Source organism: Lepidochelys olivacea (assembly GCF_965140295.1).
Source record: "Lepidochelys olivacea isolate rLepOli2 genome assembly, chromosome: 8".
Classification (NCBI taxonomy): domain Eukaryota; kingdom Metazoa; phylum Chordata; order Testudines; family Cheloniidae; genus Lepidochelys; species Lepidochelys olivacea.
The window spans coordinates 34,732,821-34,755,093 of NC_140418.1; the positions used below are offsets into that span (position 1 = coordinate 34,732,821).

At 41.2% G+C, this 22,273-nt stretch overlaps 1 protein-coding gene across 1 annotated transcript in view; it reads left to right on the top strand.

The window, feature by feature from the left end:
* CTNNA1 (catenin alpha 1) overlaps nucleotides 1-22,273 on the top strand; it is a 202,582-nt gene that overhangs the window by 164,681 nt on the left and 15,628 nt on the right. The window contains exons 11-14 of the mRNA XM_084637020.1: nucleotides 3,489-3,645; nucleotides 12,006-12,206; nucleotides 15,231-15,382; nucleotides 18,869-18,979. Of these exons, the coding sequence (XP_084493146.1) occupies nucleotides 3,489-3,645; nucleotides 12,006-12,206; nucleotides 15,231-15,382; nucleotides 18,869-18,979 (621 nt within the window). The remainder of the gene's footprint in view (nucleotides 1-3,488; nucleotides 3,646-12,005; nucleotides 12,207-15,230; nucleotides 15,383-18,868; nucleotides 18,980-22,273) is intronic.

The following is a 22,273-nucleotide window of genomic DNA, read 5'->3' on the forward strand; positions in this document are numbered from 1 at the left end:
AGAGTATTCCAAATAAGGTCTTACCACTGCCTTGTCCAATGGCATTAATGCTTCTTTATCTGTATTGGAAATGCCTCACTAATACATTCTAGGATTGTATTTGCCTTTTTCATAGCTGTATCACACTGATGGCTCATAGTCATCCTCTGATCAACCCATACACCCAGGTCTATCTCCTCCTCTGTTGCCTCCAGCTGTACTGCCTCTGCTCCTCCATGGAGCCGCTGCTGGCCACAGCTGCTCAGGACCACAAACCTCCTTATCAGCACAGAGCCATGTAGGGGCTGATGTCAAGGTGTCCCTCCCATCATGCACCCGGGTGGGCAGAGCACACCCTTTGTCCCACACTCCTGCCCCCTGAGAGTGTCCAGGGGAGAGGTCAGGACAAGGTTTGTGGCTGCTGGCCAAAACCTTTTTTAAAAAGACTAAGTATCTGGCTGAAAATAGTTTGTAGGCAAAGATTTCTGTGCGGTGTTTGAAACCCAAACATTAGAGCAATAGGACACTGAAAGTGAAATGAATTAAAGGTAGTAGAATAGATGGGTTTTTTTCCATTGTCTATGCTTAGAGAAATGCAGAAAGTAAAGCACATAAGTAGTTACCAACTACATTAAATTTCTTTACATTCTTTCATTTGTAATCAGCGTTGTCATTATCTGGGTACTCAGGCTACTTGTGGGCTAGTTTTTAAGTGGCTTTAAGCTATTAATGCAGTAGGAATCTGGCAACCTGGAGTTCATTCACAAAACATTATGCGCTAGTTGGGCCTCTGCTGCCGACGCGGGGTCTACAGTTCAAGTATCTTTTCTGACTTCATATGTGCACCTCCCTTCTGGTCTGAATACTGTTTGTCTGCCACCCATGTATGGAATACACATAGGGACCAGCACCCGAAGAAGAAATGGAAGTTCCTTACATCTAATTAAAAGCTTTTAGAGTTGTGTGGTGTCTATCTGTATTCTGCTCCGCCTTCCTCTCTGTTTTGGGTCTTACTGGATTTGCAGTAAGAAGAGGTATTCTTAAATATACAATGTTAGCTACTCTCTAGTCTTATATCTCCGCCCCTGAATAGATCATCATCACTCCCATAACCGCATTGGTCATTGGGGCACCATCATTGATGAGCAATCAACTAATTGTCTCCACCCCTGACGATTGTCTGTCAGAGCTTGGGTCTTCGCGAAGTCCATTCCTGTCCACTATTTTATGTTGTCAGTCTATCTCTTCTTCCATCTACCTCTTATCTTCCCCTGTACTGTCCCATGGAAGAGGATCTTGGATAGGCCAGATCTTGTTACATGGCTGAACCACTTCAGCTTGCGCTTCTTCACGATCATCAGGAAATCTTCATGTGACCCAGCGCATTGGGTGATGATGATGTGGACCTCTTCGTTAGTAACATAGTCAAAGTAGGAGAAGTCCAGGATTTTACGGAAGTATCTCATCTCTACTACCTGTATTTTCCATTCAAGTTCTACTGGAAGGGTCCATGTGTCGCACACATATAGAAAAATAGAGATGACCAATGCATGCAGCAGTTTCAGTTTGGATTGCAGGGAGATGTTCTTATTCCTCCAAATTGGCTTTAGCTTTGCTGCTGTTTGCGCGGTTCTTGCCAGAATTTCTGCCTGTGATTGCCCCCAAATACTTGAACTGTTTCACTCTCTCAAGCTCTTGTCCACTGACAGTGATATGTGAGCTGATCCTGTCACATTTGTTTTGATCAGCTTGGTTTTCTCTACACTGATTTCCACGCTGTATTTTGCGGAGGTTTCATCCATCGTTTCACAAGGTAGGTAAGTTCATCTTCGCTGCCTGCCAAGCCATCAATGTCATCGGCGAACCAAAGATTTGAGATTGTTCGCCCCCACTTCCCCAATGCTGACTGATCTCCTGAATAGATAGACTTAGTAAAAACCTTGTTACTGGGCTAGGAATCTCATATGCCAATTCATTCAGTATTCTGGGATGGAAATTATCTCCTTCCCCCTCACCCACCCCCACTTAGGTGCATTAAGCTAAATTTTTTTCTTTAGTGTCATATGTAGTCATTTCCATTTCTCTTCTTGGCGTCTGGTGGCAATATGGTGGGATAATGTTTCCAGCTAGTGTCCCTAAAATATGGGTAATAAAACTTTGAGACAATGCTGAATCAAGGAAAGGTTCTAAGATCAGTGTTTCTTACTGAAGTTTCAGAGGGTTTTTACTCTTGAAATTGACTGAATAGCTTGTGTAATATGTACTCTATAGTCTCTCTTTATACTCTCTATTCAGCAAATTCCAACAGCTTAATTTTTGAAGTCACATTGTTTTTTTTCCTGAATAGATGGAAGTAATTAGAAGGCAGGCTTGAAGAAGCCTCTAGGGGGTTGATTCAAGAAGTGGGAGCAGTTTTGGGAGAGGTAGCAGATAAAACCGCATGAACAAACTTTCTGCCTTTTCATTTTTGGACTATCAAGGTCTTGTACAGTTAATTCCTAGAACAATTAGGCTGCTGTAAGATTTATTGGGTGGATACAGAGTAGATTTTCTTTTAATTCATCAAATTCACAGATAATGTGTAGTTCTAATTCTGGAAAATGTCACCTTTCCTGGCGCATTTCATTCCCTTCGTCAGTGTTCTGGCCAAGGTATTTAGGAAACACTTCAGATGTGTCAAGCACACCCTATCCCATCTAAAATATACCACTTCTGCTGTTACTCCTGAGGGAATTCTGCGCCAGTGCGTGCATGCAGAATTCATGTCCCTCCACAGATTTCTTTGCTTCCCCGTCGTTTTCTGCAGGAAAGCAAAGTGAAGCTGCAAGCATGGTCACAGGCCCCCTCCTCAATCACAGCAGGCACCTTGTTTCCGGCACCTGGAACAACCAGTGGAGAGATTAATCACCCCATATGGATGGGGCTGGGGATGCCCAGAGGCAAGGCATGCGGGGTCATGTGCCACTGCTTGTCCCCCCCCACTCCCTATTCCCGTGAGCACAGCTCACTGACTCTGCCTGGGTCCTGGTGCCAGTCATCTTCCCCATTGTGCTGGATGCCCTGTTTTCTGTACAATAGTGAGCGCCCGGGCGTCCCCACTGCAGCAGCTGGGGCTCTCCTGTTTAGCAGACCCACTGGACCCCAAGTCCACTGAGCCCCAAACAGCTGCACCTGGACTCCCCAAGCCTTACTACCCCAGCACCTGGACCACCCCACTGAAACCCCATATGACCCCCCACTGAAGGTAACTGGGGCTCACCTGGACCCTCCTGCAGAGTCCCATTGCCCCTGCACCCAGAACCCCCCAATGAGCCCCTGTGCATCCAGATCCCTCACTGAGCTGCCTGCATCCAGATTGCCCCACACCTGGATCCCCCCACTAAGCCTCCACACTTGGATCCTGCTGGGCTGAGCTTGCCTGCTCACACCTGAATGACTGACTGAATGTAACTTACTGATTTAACTGCATGAAATAAGAGTAAATTTTGAACATGTAACACATTTTACAGGTTATCAATGCTGCATTGGCTCTGGCTGCCAAACCACAAAGTAAACTAGCGCAAGAAAACATGGATCTCTTCAAAGAACAATGGGAAAAGCAAGTCCGTGTATTGACAGATGCTGTAGATGACATTACTTCCATCGATGACTTCCTGGCTGTTTCAGGTAACAACAAGGTTTCCTACTTGCAAACTAAACACAAACTAATAGGCGCAGTAAATGGCACTCACATAAGACAACGTTTGTCAAATGAAATTCTTTATCCCATCATGATAAATTGGAATTCTGTTTTGAAAGAGTTCAGTAAATGTATTCCTTATTTACCAGATGTCTCAAATACTTGCTGAGGCATTTGTCTACAATAACGAAACTAAAATCCATAATTCACCAGTGTAGCTCTACCAGCAGTTACAGTATAGACATAATGCAGGCATTTTTAACTCCATGTAAACACCTGAGTCCTGACTACTATAATTTCAACTGTTGCTGCTACCAGTGGAGAATTAGGGACCCAGTTTTCCTTGTACAAACAGACTGAGCATCTCAAATGCTGTGAAAGTACCAGTATTCAAAAGATGTTCATGGAGGTAAGTTATGTAGGAACTATAGGAGAGAACTTGAAGTTCTAATTTAAAAGGGAGTTAACAATAAATATGTTTGAATTCTGACGTCCTATACTTTTAATACCAACTTTGTCTTTGGGATGAGCTCATAGTCGCTTGCAAGGCAGTTGAATACCATGGGGTTCTACATCTTACATCTTCATGGTTGTTACAGTATTGGTAGTTGAAATTGCACAGCAATAGAGGTGCATAGTTCTGGGTAAGTATACTCGTTTTAAGCATAATAAGTAATTGATGGTCTCATGTTTATGGCCTGTTTGGAATATGGCAGTGAATATAAACAAATTGTAAAAATTTTCAGGGCTGTGCAGCATCCTCTTTTATAAGGCCTCCCAGCATGTGTCTGTTGTAAAACGTGCTTGGAAAAGTTCTCAAACTGCAGAAACAGTTGACTATGGCCTACTCCCTCCCACCATCTCACCCCAAGAGAGACACTGGTATTAAACTATAGGAGAAGCAGACTATATTGTTAGCCCACTGAGTTTAATTACTCTGAAAGATTTCAGGGTCTTGTTGCTGGTCTTGGTGAGTCACTAGAAATGTGAAGTACCTTTCTCAGGAGCAGTGACTATCTGAACAAAGAGAAACAGATGACCTCAAATATGCTCTTAGCACAGAATGTCTTTGAAATACTGGAACTTGAGGGTATTGAGAGCATTCAGCAAATGGACCTTGTATTTGTATTCAATGAATTCTTAAGGAGATAGATTTGATTTGTGCAGGAGGTCAGACTAGATGATCATAATGGTCCCTTCTGACCTAAATATCTATGAATCTATGATTTGCAGCAAAGTGATAAGACTTTAAATTTTATTTTAACTTTGACAAACTTTCCATATAAAAGCAATTTACTTTATCTGTTCACACTTTCCAGCTTACATACTAGCTAACATTTCAAACCATTTTGGATAAATTAGTGATGGGGATGGTTTATTTGGGGTCATTAAATCATTACAAAAAGTCTTTTGGTAATAGACATAAGTTGAATGTAAAAGGACTGTAATACAGTGTATCTAGCAGGGCAGTTAATTGTTCTGCTCAGTGTGAAGCTGGTGCACTAAATAGGAGATTGGCAAGTGTTCATTTCAGTTAGCAAAAGAGTGGAGCACAGAAGCAAGTGGATACTTAACTCACCAATACTCCCAAGTACTTTACTTTATATGAAGACAACTAATTTTGTTGCCACTATCCTATGTTCTTATCCAGCTGGAAAATAACCAACAGCTCAAGATTATCTTGGCTATCAACACCAACCCGTGCCTGGGAACACCCTCTGCATCGGGGTTCCACTGGGCACCTTGCATTTCTGTAACTGTTGTCACAGAGCAATGAAGTCACATCATTCACTTAGTTCACTAAGGTTAATGTCACCATAGAGGCTTTAAGTGGTGTCTGGCATAATTTTTTTCATTGAGGAACTCTGAGGAGTAAACAGTGTAGATTTTGTTCTGATATTGCCGCTTTTTCTAGTGGTTTCACTTCCAAGCTCTCTGTCTCTATTGCTTTAAATATTTGTATTACATTTTATCTTTGCCGGCTTTTCTGTACCTCCTATCTGTTCACTGAATTATCAAATTACTAATGAACACACTTTGCACTCTTACGGCCAAATTCTGCCCTCAACTGAACTTGTGCAACCCCAGTTGTTAGTGAAATAACCTAGTATAAGTGAAGCAGAATTTTGCTCATGGTGCTTCAAGAAGCTCTTGAAATGTGGTACCTGGCCTTGCTAATCTTATATAAGCTTAACTATTGTTCCAGTGCCTCCACTTGAAAAGTGTAGACCACTGCGCCTCTGTAGCGGTTCAGTTGGAGGCACTGTCTATGCCGACAGGAGGGGTAGGTAATCAGTTTCGGTAATCCACCTCCCCGAGAGGTGGTAGGTAGTGAGGTCGATGGAAGAATTACAAAGGGATCTCTCAAAACTGCGTGACTGGGCAACAGAATGACTATTAGAATCATAGAATCATAGAATATCAGGGTTGGAAGGGACCCCAGAAGGTCATCTAGTCCAACCCCCTGCTCAAAGCAGGACCAATTCCCAGTTAAATCATCCCAGCCAGGGCTTTGTCAAGCCTGACCTTAAAAACCTCTAAGGAAGGAGATTCTACCACCTCCCTAGGTAACGCATTCCAGTGTTTCACCACCCTCTTAGTGAAAAAGTTTTTCCTAATATCCAATCTAAACCTCCCCCACTGCAACTTGAGACCATTACTCCTCGTTCTGTCATCTGCTACCATTGAGAACAGTCTAGAGCCATCCTCTTTGGAACCCCCTTTCAGGTAGTTGAAAGCAGCTATCAAATCCCCCTTCATTCTTCTCTTCTGCAGGCTAAACAATCCCAGCTCCCTCAGCCTCTCCTCATAACTCATGTGTTCCAGTCCCCTAATCATTTTTGTTGCCCTTCGCTGGACTCTCTCCAATTTATCCACATCCTTCTTGAAGTGTGGGGCCCAAAACTGGACACAGTACTCCAGATGAGGCCTCACCAATGTCGAATAGAGGGGAACGATCACGTCCCTCGATCTGCTCGCTATGCCCCTACTTATACATCCCAAAATGCCATTGGCCTTCTTGGCAACAAGGGCACACTGCTGACTCATATCCAGCTTCTCGTCCACTGTCACCCCTAGGTCCTTTTCCGCAGAACTGCTGCCTAGCCATTCGGTCCCTAGTCTGTAGCTGTGCATTGGGTTCTTCCGTCCTAAGTGCAGGACCCTGCACTTATCCTTATTGAACCTCATCAGATTCCTTTTGGCCCAATCTTCCAATTGGTCTAGGTCCTTCTGTATCCTATCCCTCCCCTCCAGTGTATCTACCACTCCTCCCAGTTTAGTATCATCCGCAAATTTGCTGAGAGTGCAATCCACACCATCCTCCAGATCATTTATGAAGATATTGAATAAAACCGGCCCCAGGACCGACCCCTGGGGCACTCCACTTGATACCGGCTGCCAACTAGACATGGAGCCATTGATCACTACCCGTTGAGCCCGACAATCTAGCCAGCTTTCTACCCACCTTATAGTGCATTCATCCAGCCCATACTTCCTTAACTTGCTGACAAGAATACTATGGGAGACCGTGTCAAAAGCTTTGCTAAAGTCAAGAAACAATACATCCACTGCTTTCCCTTCATCCACAGAACCAGTAATCTCATCATAAAAGGCGATTAGATTAGTCAGGCATGACCTTCCCTTGGTGAATCCATGCTGGCTGTTCCTGATCACTTTCCTCTCATGCAAGTGCTTCAGGATTGATTCTTTGAGGACCTGCTCCATGATTTTTCCAGGGACTTAGGTGAGGCTGACTGGCCTGTAGTTCCCAGGATCTTCCTTCTTCCCTTTTTTAAAGATTGGCACTACATTAGCCTTTTTCCAGTCATCCGGGACTTCCCCGGTTTGCCACGAGTTTTCAAAGATAATGGCCAGTGGCTCTGCAATCACAGCCGCCAATTCCTTCAGCACTCTCGGATGCAACTTGTCCGGCCCCATGGACTTGTGCACGTCCAGCTTTTCTAAATAGTCCCTAACCGCCTCTATCTCCACAGAGGGCTGGCCATCTCTTCCGCATTTTGTGATGCCCAGCGCAGCAGTCTGGGAGCTGACCTTGTTAGTGAAAACAGAGGCAAAAAAAGCATTGAGTACATTAGCTTTTTCCACATCCTCTGTCACTAGGTTGCCTCCCTCATTCAGTAAGGGGCCCACACATTCCTTGGCTTTCTTCTTGTTGCCAACATACCTGAAGAAACCCTTCTTGTTACTCTTGACATCTCTGGCTAGCTGCAGCTCCAGGTGCGATTTGGCCCTCCTGATAACATTCCTACATGCCCGAGCAATATTTTTATACTCTTCCCTGGTCATATGTCCAACCTTCCACTTCTTGTAAGCTTCTTTTTTATGTTTAAGATCCGCTAGGATTTCACCATTAAGCCAAGCTGGTCGCCTGCCATATTTACTATTCTTTCGACTCATCGGGATGGTTTGTCCCTGTAACCTCAACAGGGATTCCTTGAAATACAGCCAGCTCTCCTGGACTCCTTTCCCCTTCAAGTTAGTCCCCCAGGGGATCCTGGCCATCCGTTCCCTGAGGGAGTCGAAGTCTGCTTTCCTGAAGTCCAGGGTCCGTATCCTGCTGCTTACCTTTCTTCCCTGCGTCAGGATCCTGAACTCAACCAACTCATGGTCACTGCCTCCCAGATTCCCATCCATTCAGTGTTGATAAATGCAAAGTAACACACATTGGAAAACATAATCCCACCTATTCATACAAAATAATGAGATTTAAATTAGCTGTTCCACTCAAGAAAGAAATCTTGGAGTCACTGTGAATAGTTCTTTGAAAACATCCACTCAATGTGCAGCGACAGTCAAAAAAGCTAGCAATGTTAGGAACCATTAGGAAGGGGCTAGATAATAAGACAGAAAATATCATAGTGCCAATCTATAAATCTAAGTATGCCCACACCTTGAATACTTTGTGCAGTTCTAATCGTCACAACTAAAAATAAATTAAATATATATATATATATAATATATATATGGATTGGAAAAAGTACAGAAAGAGAGGCAACAAAAATGATTGGGGGTCTGAAACAACTTCCATAAAAAGTCCAATTGTTCATCTTAGGGGGAGAAAAAGACAACTAAGGGGGAAAGTGATAGAGGTCTATAAAATCATAAAAGGATAGAGGGAGAAAGTAAATAAGGAAGTTTACCCCTTATAACAGAAAAACCAAGGATCACCCAAAGAAATTAATAGGCAGCCGGGTTAAAACAAACAAAAAGCAGTACTACTTCACACAACGCATAGTCACCCTGTGGAACTTGTTGCCAGGAAATATTCTGAACGCTAAATCTATAACTGGATTCAAAAAAAGAACTAGATAAGTTCCTGGAGGATAGGTCCATCAGTGGCTGTTGGCCAAGATGGTCAGGGATACAACCCCATTCTCTGGGTGTCCCTAGCCCAAGGGTGGGCAAACTACAGCCCGCAGGACCATCCTGCCCGGCTCCTGGCCAGGGAGGCAGGGCTGCCCAGAGGATTCAGGGGGCCTGGCGCAAAGCAATTTCGGGGGCCCTTTAATTAAGGGCCTTTTTAATTTTTACTCACCTGGCGGCGCTCCAGGTCTTCAGCGATGGGTCCTTCATTCGCTCCAGGTGTGTTCGGCAGCACTGAAGGACCCACCGCCGAAGACCTGGAGTGCCTCTGGGTGAGTAAAAGCACCGCAGTGGGTGGCGCCTTTTTTGTGATCGCTGCCCCTGTTTGGTCCACCTGGCTACGCCACTGGCCCTTCCATAAAAAAAAGTTGTAATACTACAGAATACTATTTTCTCGTGGGGGCCCCTGCTAGTTCGGTGTTTCAGAGCTAGTTATTTTTCTGGCTAGCAGCACAATGTTCAAATGTTAATGCTAGGTAAAAACGGCACAAGTGTACAAAACTGACATCTAACAATATCCAAACATTAGAGCTAAGACTCTCAGATCTGGGTATCCAAATTTTAGGCAGTTTTGAAAATCTCAGCCTAGGCTTTTATAACTTACTCCTGGAGGAATTCTGAGCCACTGTGCATGTCACCCACAGATTTCTTTGCTTCTATGCAGAAAATGACAGGCAAGCAAAGGTAAGCTGTAAGAGTGGTCATATGCCTGCTCCCCAACAGCGGGGGCACCTTGTTTCTGGTTTCCAGAGCAGCCGCAGAGGGGTAAATCACTGCAGAGGGGCTGGGGATGCCCCTGGGTGTAAAGTTGGGGGGGCATTGTGTCCCCAGAGGCGAGGTGTGGGAGGGTACATGTGGCTCCCCGCCACCCCCAAATTTCTGTGAGCGCAGAGCTGCCTCACAGCTCTGTCTCACTGACTCTGCCTGGGTCCTATTGCTAGTTGTCTTTCCAGTGTGTGTGCTGGGCACCCTGTATTCTGTACAATAGTGAGTGCCTGCGATGGGGCAGGGCAAGTGGGGTCGGGGGGAGGAAGAGGGATGGAATAGGGAAGGGGGATGTGGGAGTGATGGCGATTGGGGGGAAGCGGTAACCCAGCATATGGCGGCCCCTTGGCAGCAGCTGGGGCTCCCCTGTTAAGCTGGCCCATCGAACCCCCCCCAACTCGATCTGCCAGAACCTGAACCCCCACTCCCCCAAACCCCAACCAGCTGCACCTGGACCCCACCCCGCCGAGCCTCACTTCCCCCTCATCCAGACTCCCCTGCTGAGCCCCAGCCACCTTTACCTGGACCCCCTGCAGAGTCCCAGTGCATCCAGATCCCTCACTGAGCCATATTCAGCCAGATTGCCCCACGCTTGGATCCTGCTGGGCTGAGCCTGCCTGCCTGCACCTGGTGCAGAGGAGCAGGGCCCCAGGGTGTTTCTGGGGCAGGCCCAGCCCTTGCACTGTGTCATGGGTGCAGCATCACTGCTGAGTCCCTGTCCGGGGGGAGGGAGAGCTCAGGAAGGGCTGTAGGGTGATCTCCCACCTCCATGCAGCCAGTAGCCTGTGCTTCCCATTGCCGCCTTGGAGCCTACACATTTATTGACAAATAAAATTTGCAGCATTTTGCAGAATTTTAATATACTGTATGCAGAATTTTTATTTTTGGGGTACAGAATTCCCTCAGGAGTAGTAACTGCATGTTTCACTATTGTTTTTTATATGAGCATTTTGTAACTTTCTCAACTGATATTTAATCTCAGATTCCTTACTTTAAAAGCAAATACAAAAATCACAAAACTGGAGTACTTCCATTCTCTTATGAATCAGTGAATAATATCTACAGTAGAACTCCAGAGTTACAAACACCTCGGGAATGGAGGCTGTTCGTAATTCTGAACAAAACATTGTGGTGGTTCTTTCAAAAGTTTACAGCTAAACATTAATTTAGTTAACTTAATCTCAAAGTTATATTATGCAGAAGGAAAATGCTGCTTTTAACCACCTTAATTTAAATGAAACCAGCACAGAACCTGTTTCCTTACCTTATCAAATCTTTCTTTAAACTTTCCCTTTAGTTTACGTTTAACACAGTACTGTACTGTATTTGCTCTTTTTTTTGGTTTCTGCTGCTGCCTGATTGTGTACTTCTGGTTCCAAATGAGGTGTGTGGTTGACTGATCAGTCCATAACTCTGGTATTCATAACTGAGGTTTTTGTTGAAAGAATGAAGGAGCCTGAAAGCGAGAACTTCCAGATACTGTTCCATTTGATTGTCTAATTTTAAAATAGGATGTGGATTAATCATTTGATGATCTTATGTAGTAAAATTGTGATTTGTATTGTAGACTTGCATAGCAGGATTGTCCAAAGCTAGTAATGTATACTAGAAACACCTCATCCTGTTAAGAGATGTTGATCCTGTTAGAAAATTAAAAGGGTTGGATGAGTCAGAGGCAAGATGGCTCATTATCCCATCTACATACAAGGCAAGTGGAAAGGGTGTGGACTAATGAGGAAGGAATCTCAGAACAGACAAGGCTAGGTAGACATGAGCTGAACTCTCAACTCTTGTGTTGATACAACCAAGCCCTAGGACTGGGATAAATTTGTATTCCACATAGTATGTGGACTAGGATTTTGACAGCCAGTTTGGAGAGGCATCTGCCCATTGATTGCAACAAACTTGATTTAAAATATTGTTAATGCTTCAGAAAGTGTGGTTGGAGCTTATTTTAAAGAGGAGGTGTTGAAGCTTCATCTGCTGAAAACTATCAGGGGGTATCCGTGTTAGTCTCTATCCACAAAAACGACGACGAGTTCGGTGGCATCTTAAAGACTAACAGATTTATTTGGGCATAAGCTTTCGTGGGTAAAAAACCACTTCAGATGCAGCTGAAAAACTGTATTTCGGGGGGGGTGGTCTACGTACATACATACATACACACACGTCTAAATACTATTTCTTTTGCCACCAGAGAATCATATTTTAGAAGATGTAAACAAATGTGTCATTGCTCTCCAAGAAAAAGATGTTGATGGTTTAGACCGAACAGCTGGTGCAATTCGTGGACGTGCAGCTAGAGTCATTCATGTTGTAACTTCCGAAATGGATAACTATGAACCTGGAGTCTACACAGAAAAGGTGTTGGAAGCAACAAAGTTGTTGTCCAATACAGGTAGGAATATAAACAGTGCTCAATACTGATGTATGGGTTCAAACAGCATACAACTACAATGGTAAATGGGTACAAACATATCCATGCAACTTACAAGAATAAGGTTTCAATTTCATAAAACCTGTGCAGAATTTCTGTTCAAAGTAGGGCTGTCAATTAATCACAGTTAACTCACACGATTAACTCAGAAAAATTAATCACGATTCAAAAAATGTATTGTGATTAATCACACTGTTAAACAATTGAAATTTATTAAATATTTTTGGATGTTTTTCTGCATTTTCAAATATATTGATTTCTATTACAACATAGAATACAAAGTGTACAGTGCTTCCTATATTATTTTTATTACAAATATTTGGACTTTAAAAATGATAAAAGAAATGGTATTTTTCAGTTCACCTCATACAAGTACTGTAGTGCAATCTCTTGATCATGAAAGTGCAACTTACAAATATAGATTTTTTTGGCTATATAACTGCTCTCGAAAACAAAACAATGTAAAACTTTTTAGCACCTACAAGTCCGCTTAGTCCTACTTCTTGTTCAGCCAATTGCTAAGACAAACAAGTTTGCTTACATTTACAGGAGATGCTGCTGCTGCCTGCTTTCTTATTTACAGTGTCACCTGAAAGTAAGAACAGGTGTTTACATGGCACTTTTGTAGCCGGGCGTTGCAAGGTATTTATGTGCCAGATATGCTAAATATTTGTATGCCCCTTCATGCTTTGGCCGCCATTCCAGAGGATATGCTTCCATGCTGATGGTGCTCATTAAAAAATAACGCTTTAATTAAATTTCTGACTGATCTCCTTGTGGGGAAAACTGTAAGTCTCCTGCTCTGTTTTACCTGCATTCTGCCATATGTTTCATGTTATAGCAGTCTCGGATGATGACCAGCACGTGTTTGTTTTAAGAACACTTTCACAGCAAATTTGACAAAACGCAAAGATACCAATGTGAGATTTCTAAAAATAGCTACAACTCTCGACCCAACGTTTAAAATCAGAAGTGCCTTGCAAAATCCGAGAGGGACAACGTATGGCACACGCTTTCAGAAGTCTTAGAAGAGCAACACTCAGATACGGAAACTACAGAACCCGAACCACCAAAAAGAAAATCAACCTTCTGCTGGTGACATCTGACTCATGATGATGAAAATGAACATACATTGGGGTCCACTCTGCTTTGGATCATTATCAAGCAGAACCCATCATCAGCATGGACACATGTCCTATGGAATGGTAGTTGAAGATGAAGGATCATATGAATCTTCAGCGCATCTGGCACATAAATATCTTGCAACGTTGGCTACAACAGCGCTATGCAAACGCCTGTTCTCACTTTCAGGTGACATGGTAAACAAGAAGCGGGCAGCATTATCTCCTCCAAATTGTAACCAAGTTTGTTTGTCTGAGTGATTGGCTGAAGTTGGACTGAGTGGACTTTATTTTATTTTTCAATGCAGTTATTTTTTGTACATAATTCCACATTTGGAAGTTCAACTTTCATGATAGAGATTGCACTACAGTACTTGTATGAGGTGAATTGAAAAATACTATTTCTTTTGTTTTTTTACCGTGCAAATATATGTAATCAAGAATATATATAAAGTGAGCACTGTACACTTTGTGTTCTGTGTTGTAATTGAAATCAATATATTTGAAAATGTAGAAAACATCCAAAATGGTATTTCCATTATCGTTTAACAACTTGATTAATCACAATTAATTTTTTTTAATCACTTGACAGCCCCAATTTAAAGTTAATGGAGCTCTGTGAAAGAGGCTGCTGAATCAGGATTTTATTTTGGTTGAATGACTGGCTTAAGTCAATAATGAAGTTACTTAATGATGAACTTATTGATCTTATTGTCTTATTGATCACTCAATGGCTGAAAATACTTAATCTTTTTTGAAGAGGTCAGGGGATGCAAGTCCCAACCAATGAGCAAAGATTTTAAAGGTGTTCTTATCCATGTTGAATTATGACACAGATCTCCTTACTCTTGTTGCCACTGCAAAGACTCTGTGTCACTTTGGTCAAGTGCTAGCAGTCCTTGGTTACCAGTGACATGTAAAGCTAGATTAAAGGGGCCTGGCTCTGAAAAGGCATAACTGAAGAATTCTTTTTTTAACTCAATCTATACAGAATATCCCAGTGGGCATTAAACTTTGTCTATTCAGTCTTGTTTTCAATTTGGAAGAAATAATTACAAAATTAATATTCTGATTCAGGTGAAGTCCCTTATAAAACTTCTGTTCTCTGTGTGTTAATGGTTGTAAAAAAATATATGCCATGTTTGTACCACTTCTGAATTTGGACTTATGATATGGACTTGCAGGGTCCAGTGACTTGCGTCGCTCCATACTACTTCACAGAATTATGCTCCAGAATTTGAGCTTTTGTGTCTTTAAAATTGCAATCATGAGAGCTTGGAGAAAAAAAAAAAACCCAGACCCCAAAACCAAAGAGAGCACTGAAAAAACAAATGGTAACCAATCCAGTGTTCTATTCCTGAGTCCATGTAGAGCCTGAAACAAAAGCTGTTGAAGGTTATGAATGCCCTTCGTTTCAGTAGAGTATTAAAATGTCATTTTTAGGTTTAGTTTTAAGTTATCTCTTAAATATATCCCTGCTGATCATTTTTAGCAAATACTTCCTTCTTATCCCACAATCCCCAACTGCCTCCCATACCACTTAGGTATAGTACTATAAATCTACTGGTTTTTCCCCCAACATCCTCTGCCATGCAGATATGGAGCATATTTGAAACTAAAAATGTGGTGACATCATAAAGTAAACTGCAATTAATATCAAAAGAAAACCTGAGCTATTAACTGATTGTTAGCTTTTTTGTCTTTAATAACCTCCATTTTTAAAATTAACTGAAGCTGCGGCAGAAATTCTAGTGTCAACTTGAGTACCACAGAACTTACCCGTCTTTCATTCGAGTACATTGGGGCTGGGGGATTAGGGGCACCATGGCCAAATGTGCTTCAGTTGCTTGTTTTCTTAATTCAGTTATGCCCCGTTTTACTGAGCAAGTGGAAGCTGCTGTGGAAGCACTTAGTTCTGACCCTGCTCAGCCAATGGATGAAAACGAATTTATTGATGCTTCACGATTGGTGTATGATGGAATTCGGGATATCAGAAAAGCTGTACTGATGATCAGAGTGAGTGACTTTGTATTTCACTTATTTTTACAGCATTCTACTTTTACTTTACTAAGCATTTATTGAACTTAAGAAAATATATTGTTCCTACACAGAGTGGAGAGTATAAGATTTTTCACTGACAACTTAAGATTATGAATCTGAAAGCTGTTAATCACTTTAAAGAGGACTTCAAAATGTCTGCTGTATGTTTTAATCTTAAAATGCAAACTTCACCAAATAGGTCTGGACATCACTGATAATTAAAGCTGAAGTGCTAAACATCCTTAATAATGCATCTATTCATAATGCAATATTGCCTGCCTTATATATATGCTAAAACTAATGACCCTTGATTTAGACAATAGCAAATTAACTCTTGCTATGGTTTGACTTTATATTTTATTTAAAGAAACCTCCAATTTAATTTCTCAAATCTTAAATAAACTTTACAGAAATTTCATACCAGTTTCTTGAAGATGAGGTTAGGTGATCTGGGTATTGAAACTCACCTTGTTCTCAGGTTCTCTGAGAACCCAGGCGGCATAGATAAATGGGGGCTAGCTTGTAAGAATTTCATTTCCTTTTCTGTGCCTGCAATTTGCAAATGCAGTTAATTAAACTTGGATGTCTCCCTACCTGATAAGGAGACAGTCATCTAAATGGTATTACTTGAAGGTGCAAAAGGGCACCTGCAGTGATTTGAAGGCACAAAAAGGAAGTATCAGGCTTACATGTGGGCTTTTCAGACCTTAATATGAACCAGGGCTTAGTGATAGCAAATGGATTTAAGGTTTTCTATTCCTCTCCCCTTCTTCCCATGCCTCAACAGTGAATGTCTCTCTACCGAAGACAATTTGTGTAAGGTTGGAAATGAGCCTTTCCTGTAGAGGTTTCATATTGTCCACTGGTTCCAAATGTCTTGGTAGGTAAATTTGCAGTACGTAACCCCAGCACATCACTGACTGTAACAACCATCATGATATTCATGTGTTACCTTTGCTTGCTTAAACGAAAACCTAAGGGAGGGCAGAGAAAAAGTGAGAAACTATTGCAGTTTAAGACTCTTTGATATATACCCCCTTTTCCATGGAGCACCGTTATTAGTTGGGATCCCGTTCCCTGGACATGCTACAAATTAATTTTATTCACCCCCTTCTATGAGTCTTGTTGCTCAAAACAAGGAGGTACAGTTGCTAATTATATGCATTCAGCAATCAGCAGAGCTGGCAGTGCCAGGAATCCTGACATTTTCCTGCTGCTCATCTGTGCTGGGGAGAAGACACGTTTATGATGATAGGATTCCATGGCTATATTGCAATTGCCAGTAGCTAAAGGCAGTTCATTCGGTGGTGACATATCAGTGACCTGAAAAAAGTCAAAACGTTAAAACACTTGATTGTTTGCGTGCTGAAGGGCTTGAGTTGTAGAACTTACTTAGAATAAAATAGAGCCCTCAAAACAGATAACAGAAGGAGCACCATTTTTACAGGCTTTTCTGTTTCAAATTGGAATTCAGAAGCAACCCTGCTCTGAAAAGGAAAGCCAAAATCTTTGTGCATGAGCAGAACCCTTTTTTCTTCTATAAAGGTAAATACTTCCCTTCTAGAGTCCATGTTGCAAGACAAAACTACACATCAGAAACCTCTCATGTATTCACTTGGATTTGTTATCTTTAATTTGGAGTACAGGAAATCACTGAGATTGGTGGGGAGTGGGAACATGGAGAAAAGGTTATGATCTGAAACCATAAAGCTGCACAGCCCTCATTGTCGTGTTAGTGTGCATTATCTCCACCGTTTCAATGGAAGAAGTTCATTAGTTTTGACTGACACTATGGTTCTGTGGTAACAGAATGAAAAGTCAAATGCTAAATGCTGTAGTTGCCTTATACCTCACATTTTCAGTTAATTCCAAGACTAAAATTAACCCACAAAGGAGCTTGTGGGGGGCAAAAATGCCTTCACTCTAATTTCTCCACTGAACTGTTAACCTGTGACAACTGATGCAAGTTTTTTCAGTGCCATTGTTTTAATGTTCTCGTCTTCATCTCAGATTTGCTCCATTTTAGAGTCAAAAGATAACCATGGATTCTTGACCTGGGTTCTGAAAGTCGGGCTGCATTCTTTCTGTCTCAGGCTTTGATAGTAATAGGTTCTGTTAACACATAGTTAACATTAGTGATACCTAAACTAGAAAAGAATCCAGTTAGCTGGGTTATATCTGAGGCTCTAACAGGAGTAAATAATAAAAAGGTAAGTTAAGAAAGTATTGAGAGATGAGTGAACATACTCGGAGCAGTCCATCTGAGTGATAAGTCTTTTGTACATAGTCCTTCAGATAATAAAATACATTTAATATTGCATCAGTATTCAGTTGTATCTCCAGGTGTTTTTGTAACCAAAAACAGTACAAACACACAAGAATATTTCCCCATTTGCTTAGAGAATAGTACCTTACATGCCTTTATTCTGACACACTAAGGTAGTAGTTCACATGCGTTCTCACATTCGTATGTGGAAATGAAGCAATCTCTTACTTAAAGTGAGGGCTGGGAAGGACACCAGGTTCAGTACGAGCTTACTTGACCAGCCTGCATTTTTGGCTAACACAACCATCCATAATCTTCCTTTGTATTGCAAGATGCCTGTATTGGAAAACACATTATAAAAATTAAATTGTAGTAAAGGAGCGGGTAAGAACTACTTACATCTTTAAACCTGTTCACAGCAAATATTGCACTCTTCAGTCAAGTTCCTTCTTACTACAGCCCTGCAAACTTGTCATAAAAATGTGGCAGCCTAGGTAAAGATGTAGTATTTTAATATAAGCAGATGTTTAAAATTTTGCTGCCGTTTCAGCTGTATACTGACAGCAGCAAAAATAAACCCCAAATGGGAATTAGGTCAGCTGAGCTTAGCCTATAACATAAAAATTGACCCTATTAACTGCAAATTTTAAGTTTTGCCAGGAGGATGGTAAGAATAAATTTTGGTTTACTGTAGCTACTGTTAACCCTGTTAAGCTTTGATTTTTAATTGTCCTAAACAGTAGAACAGCTGCTATTCTGAAATAGGCTTTAAAAGATGATTTTGGGACTTGAGTTTTGATGTGGGCTCTCTGAATAAAACAATTAAGTACAAGGTATACCTTATGTAATTTGGATTCCGTGTAACTGTCTTTTCATATAGTCCAAATCTTGAATACACTCCTTTAACCTTATTCGATGTTTAGCACACATTTTAGGGCCCTCTGCAATTACTTAACTGTAAACTTCAGGTTCGAGCAGTCAGACATATAGTCATATGAATAACATAAACTGGAGAGAATTCTGACTTACTCTCAGTTGAAAGCCTAAATAATGCACTGTAGTTATTCTGTGTCCTCCTCCTACCCCCGATGTTAAACAGCTGACCAGAAGGTATTTTTTATAGGTTGTGGAAAGATTGATTCACTTCTGTTGATCTGAATGACTTGTGATGAATTATACTTTTTTCTTCTCTTTAGACTCCTGAAGAGTTGGATGACTCTGATTTTGAGACTGAAGACTTTGATGTCAGAAGCAGAACAAGTGTTCAAACTGAAGACGATCAGCTCATTGCTGGGCAAAGTGCAAGAGTAAGGAAAATATTTTAAACATTACATATTCTACAAGAAACAGTTTAACTTGTTCTGAAAATCCAATGTTTAAATCTGTCACTTAAGAAGCCTGGTTCTATTTCTCTCTTGAAAATGCTAGGTCAGAAAACTGACATTAATCTCCATTTCCACTGCCTCAAGAGGCAGCTAAGAGAGACATTACATTTTAAAAACATCAGTGTCTGCTTTGTTTTGGGTATTCTGAAAGACCAGAATCCTCTCGATATAGATAAACTATTGTAGACTTTCACATCACAGATCTGAAATAGTTGCTCCCCTTTTTTAGGCATGTGAATTTTTGGCTGGTAAACAAGTCTATCTGTGGCAAATTGATGTGTTCTTTTTCCTGGTTGTTGGAACTGCAGACTAGAAATAGATACTGCCACAAGCTTAGCCATTTTCTACAAAAAGCCTTTTAGAAAGTCCACTGAACTTTTAAGAAAGGGTCTGCTGAAAGACAGCAGCCTCAAAAAATTATTCAAGCCAACTTCCTTTCCTATGACAGTTAAAAATGAAAGCACCAATGTACAATATTGAATAATTTAATGACTGAAAAACTAGAAATGGTATATTAAAGTAATACAGCCTTTACTGTTGCACCTTAGGTCAATAGTGTTTTATGCTCTTGGGATGATGCCACAAAAGATTTCTGGTGTTCAACACTTTTTTTAAGTCACCTAAAGCCATACAAGAGCAGTTGGTCCTTATTTATCAAATTTTTAGCACGCTTGGCTTTGGAGTCACTTGCAGGGAGTGTGTTCTTTCCCTGTAAACATTTTCTCCACTTTCCCTCTCCAACTCACTCCAAACTAAAAAAAGTTGTCAGGTATGTAGTGTACTTGGGGCATAGCCTGATATCAGGTGTCTGTCATTGTTTGAATTCCTTTTCTCCTGCTATTATAATGGAATTCCTGCTACCCAGCTCTATGGTGTTCCTACTTTTCCTGTAAGAAGGGTAGATTTGAGTTGCTATATTACATGTTGGGGGTAAACGTAACCTAATAAATCACTTCAGCTATCTGTTGTAATCTTGTAAAATTGTAATCTTCATTCTGAACTTCGTAGTAATTGGAAATACCCATGTGTAGCTTGCAGGGTGGATTGATACAAATCACCAAGTGGAAAGTCTCGATTTAAATCATCAATTTTAATCAACTTTTTCATTTGTATTTAGTTATTTTCTAAAGAAAGGTGTGTTTTCATTGGTTTATATAACCATGAAAACATGTTCATTTACAACTAAATACAGCCTTTATGGTAGACTTGGTACATCTTTTTGCTATCTAGGAGGGTATACTAGAACTATATACTTTTATTTAAGCAGATATGTAGCTTAATATTTTCAGATACTTAATTGCACATTTTAGTATTGCTTATTTACTAGATAACTTTTTTTATTATGATTTGTGTCCTGCGTCAGCATGGTACTGGAATTTAAACAAACACTTAAGATAGAATATAAAACTTCTATTAAACAAAACAACCTTAAATGTTTTGGGTAGTAAACTTCTCTAATCAAAACATTATTTCGTATTTACAACTAAATGATTTATTAAAGGAAAAGAAGGGTTAACTGTAGTCAGTGAATTAAACTGATTATTTCAGTTCAGCTTGGGTAAATTTTCAAATATGCCTAAGGGTATGTCTTTCACTACCCGCTGGTTCACTGGGCAGCGATCGATCCAGCGGGGATCAATTTATCACATCTAGTCTAGACGTGATAAATCGATCCCCAAGCACTCTCCCGTCGACTCCTGTACCCAATGCCGCAAGAGGCGTAGGCAGAGTCGATGGGGGAGCGGCAGCAGTCAACTCACTGCGGTGGAGACACCGCAGTAAGTCTACCTAAGTACGTCGACTTCAGCTACATTATTCACTGAGCTGAAGTTGCGTAACTTAGATCGATTTCTTCTCTCCTCCCTCCCCCTCCCCCACACACACTGTAGACCAGGGCTCAGTGAAAGTGACTGGATCTTAAGTTCCTGCTTGCCTAAGTCTCTTGAAAATGAGAACAGTCTCCAAAGTTATTTAACCTGTCCTTCAGACTTTTAAAACTAATAGATCTCATCCCCTCGTGCCATGTATTTTATTCATAATCTGTAAGGGAGAGACCAGTTTTCCTGCTTTTTCAACTTCCAGTTGATTTCTCAACTTCAAATGAATTAGAATATTTTCTTCATTTGCACTTTCTGTGGCTGCAGAAGAGGCTACTGCTGTCAAAAGCTGGCCTAGCACTTCAACAGACATTGTTCCAGGTGCTTAGCTAGTGACTTCCACCAGTACAGTGGAGTGACTTTCTCAAAAACAGCAGCAGCAAACGTACTGCTTGAATGCTTCACCTCCAGCCCTGAAATTTATTTTGGTTGGCATGATTGATTGGTGATCTTTATATGCACATCATAGCAGCATCATTTTATTCAGCATTTATGCATCTACCCTGGTATGTTGGGTTGAGAACATTGGCAAGAAAATGAAGTGGAGTAAGGTTGTTGACCAATCTACTTTACTGCCTGCAAGTTAACTTCATTGAGTATTTCTTCAGCATCTCCTTGAAATTTTCCAAGTTTCAACAGCATCAGCAATACAGCAGCAGTTTTTCTGCAGTTTGTCCTAGGCTATGGAATTAGTATATTTCAGTATAATGAGTATATCTTCTACATTTCTCTTTAGCCTGATGTCTCTTTTTTATCATTTACTAGCATAGTAAGGCCTAGGTAGTCCATAAGAATAGTGCAAAAAGTTTATTAACGAGTTGATCCAGATTGTTCAGACAAGTCCCACGTCATCTTGAAAGACATTGCCTTCTGAGAAGCATTCTTCGTAATGTTGTTTCATTCCGACAGCCAGGGCTTGCATCTTTGTTTGCACAGTTTGGCCACATGTTCCTTTTTTTACACAGAGGTAGAGGAATTTCTTGAAAATATTTCCAAATAGGGTCTCTTTTATGACCTGCAGCCATGACAGTTTTTTCTCCAGTTCCCTGGTGTTGAAATCAACACTAGAGTCTGCACTCTGAAGAATGTTTTCCCTTCTTCTCAGTGTCCTGCTTTGACACCAGTGTTTCTCCTTTCTGGTTGCATGCTCTGCTTCTTCTCCCTTGTTCCCTAACTCTCCCACCACCCCTATCCTCAGAAAAATAAAATAGCACTCCAGATTTTTGCTCGTGTAACCCACTGCAGTATCTTGTTTGTTTAGAGATAGAGGGAGGCCGATGAGAAGTTAATGGATTTCTGTTTGTATCTCTGTGTGTGTACATGTACGCACACGCACGCC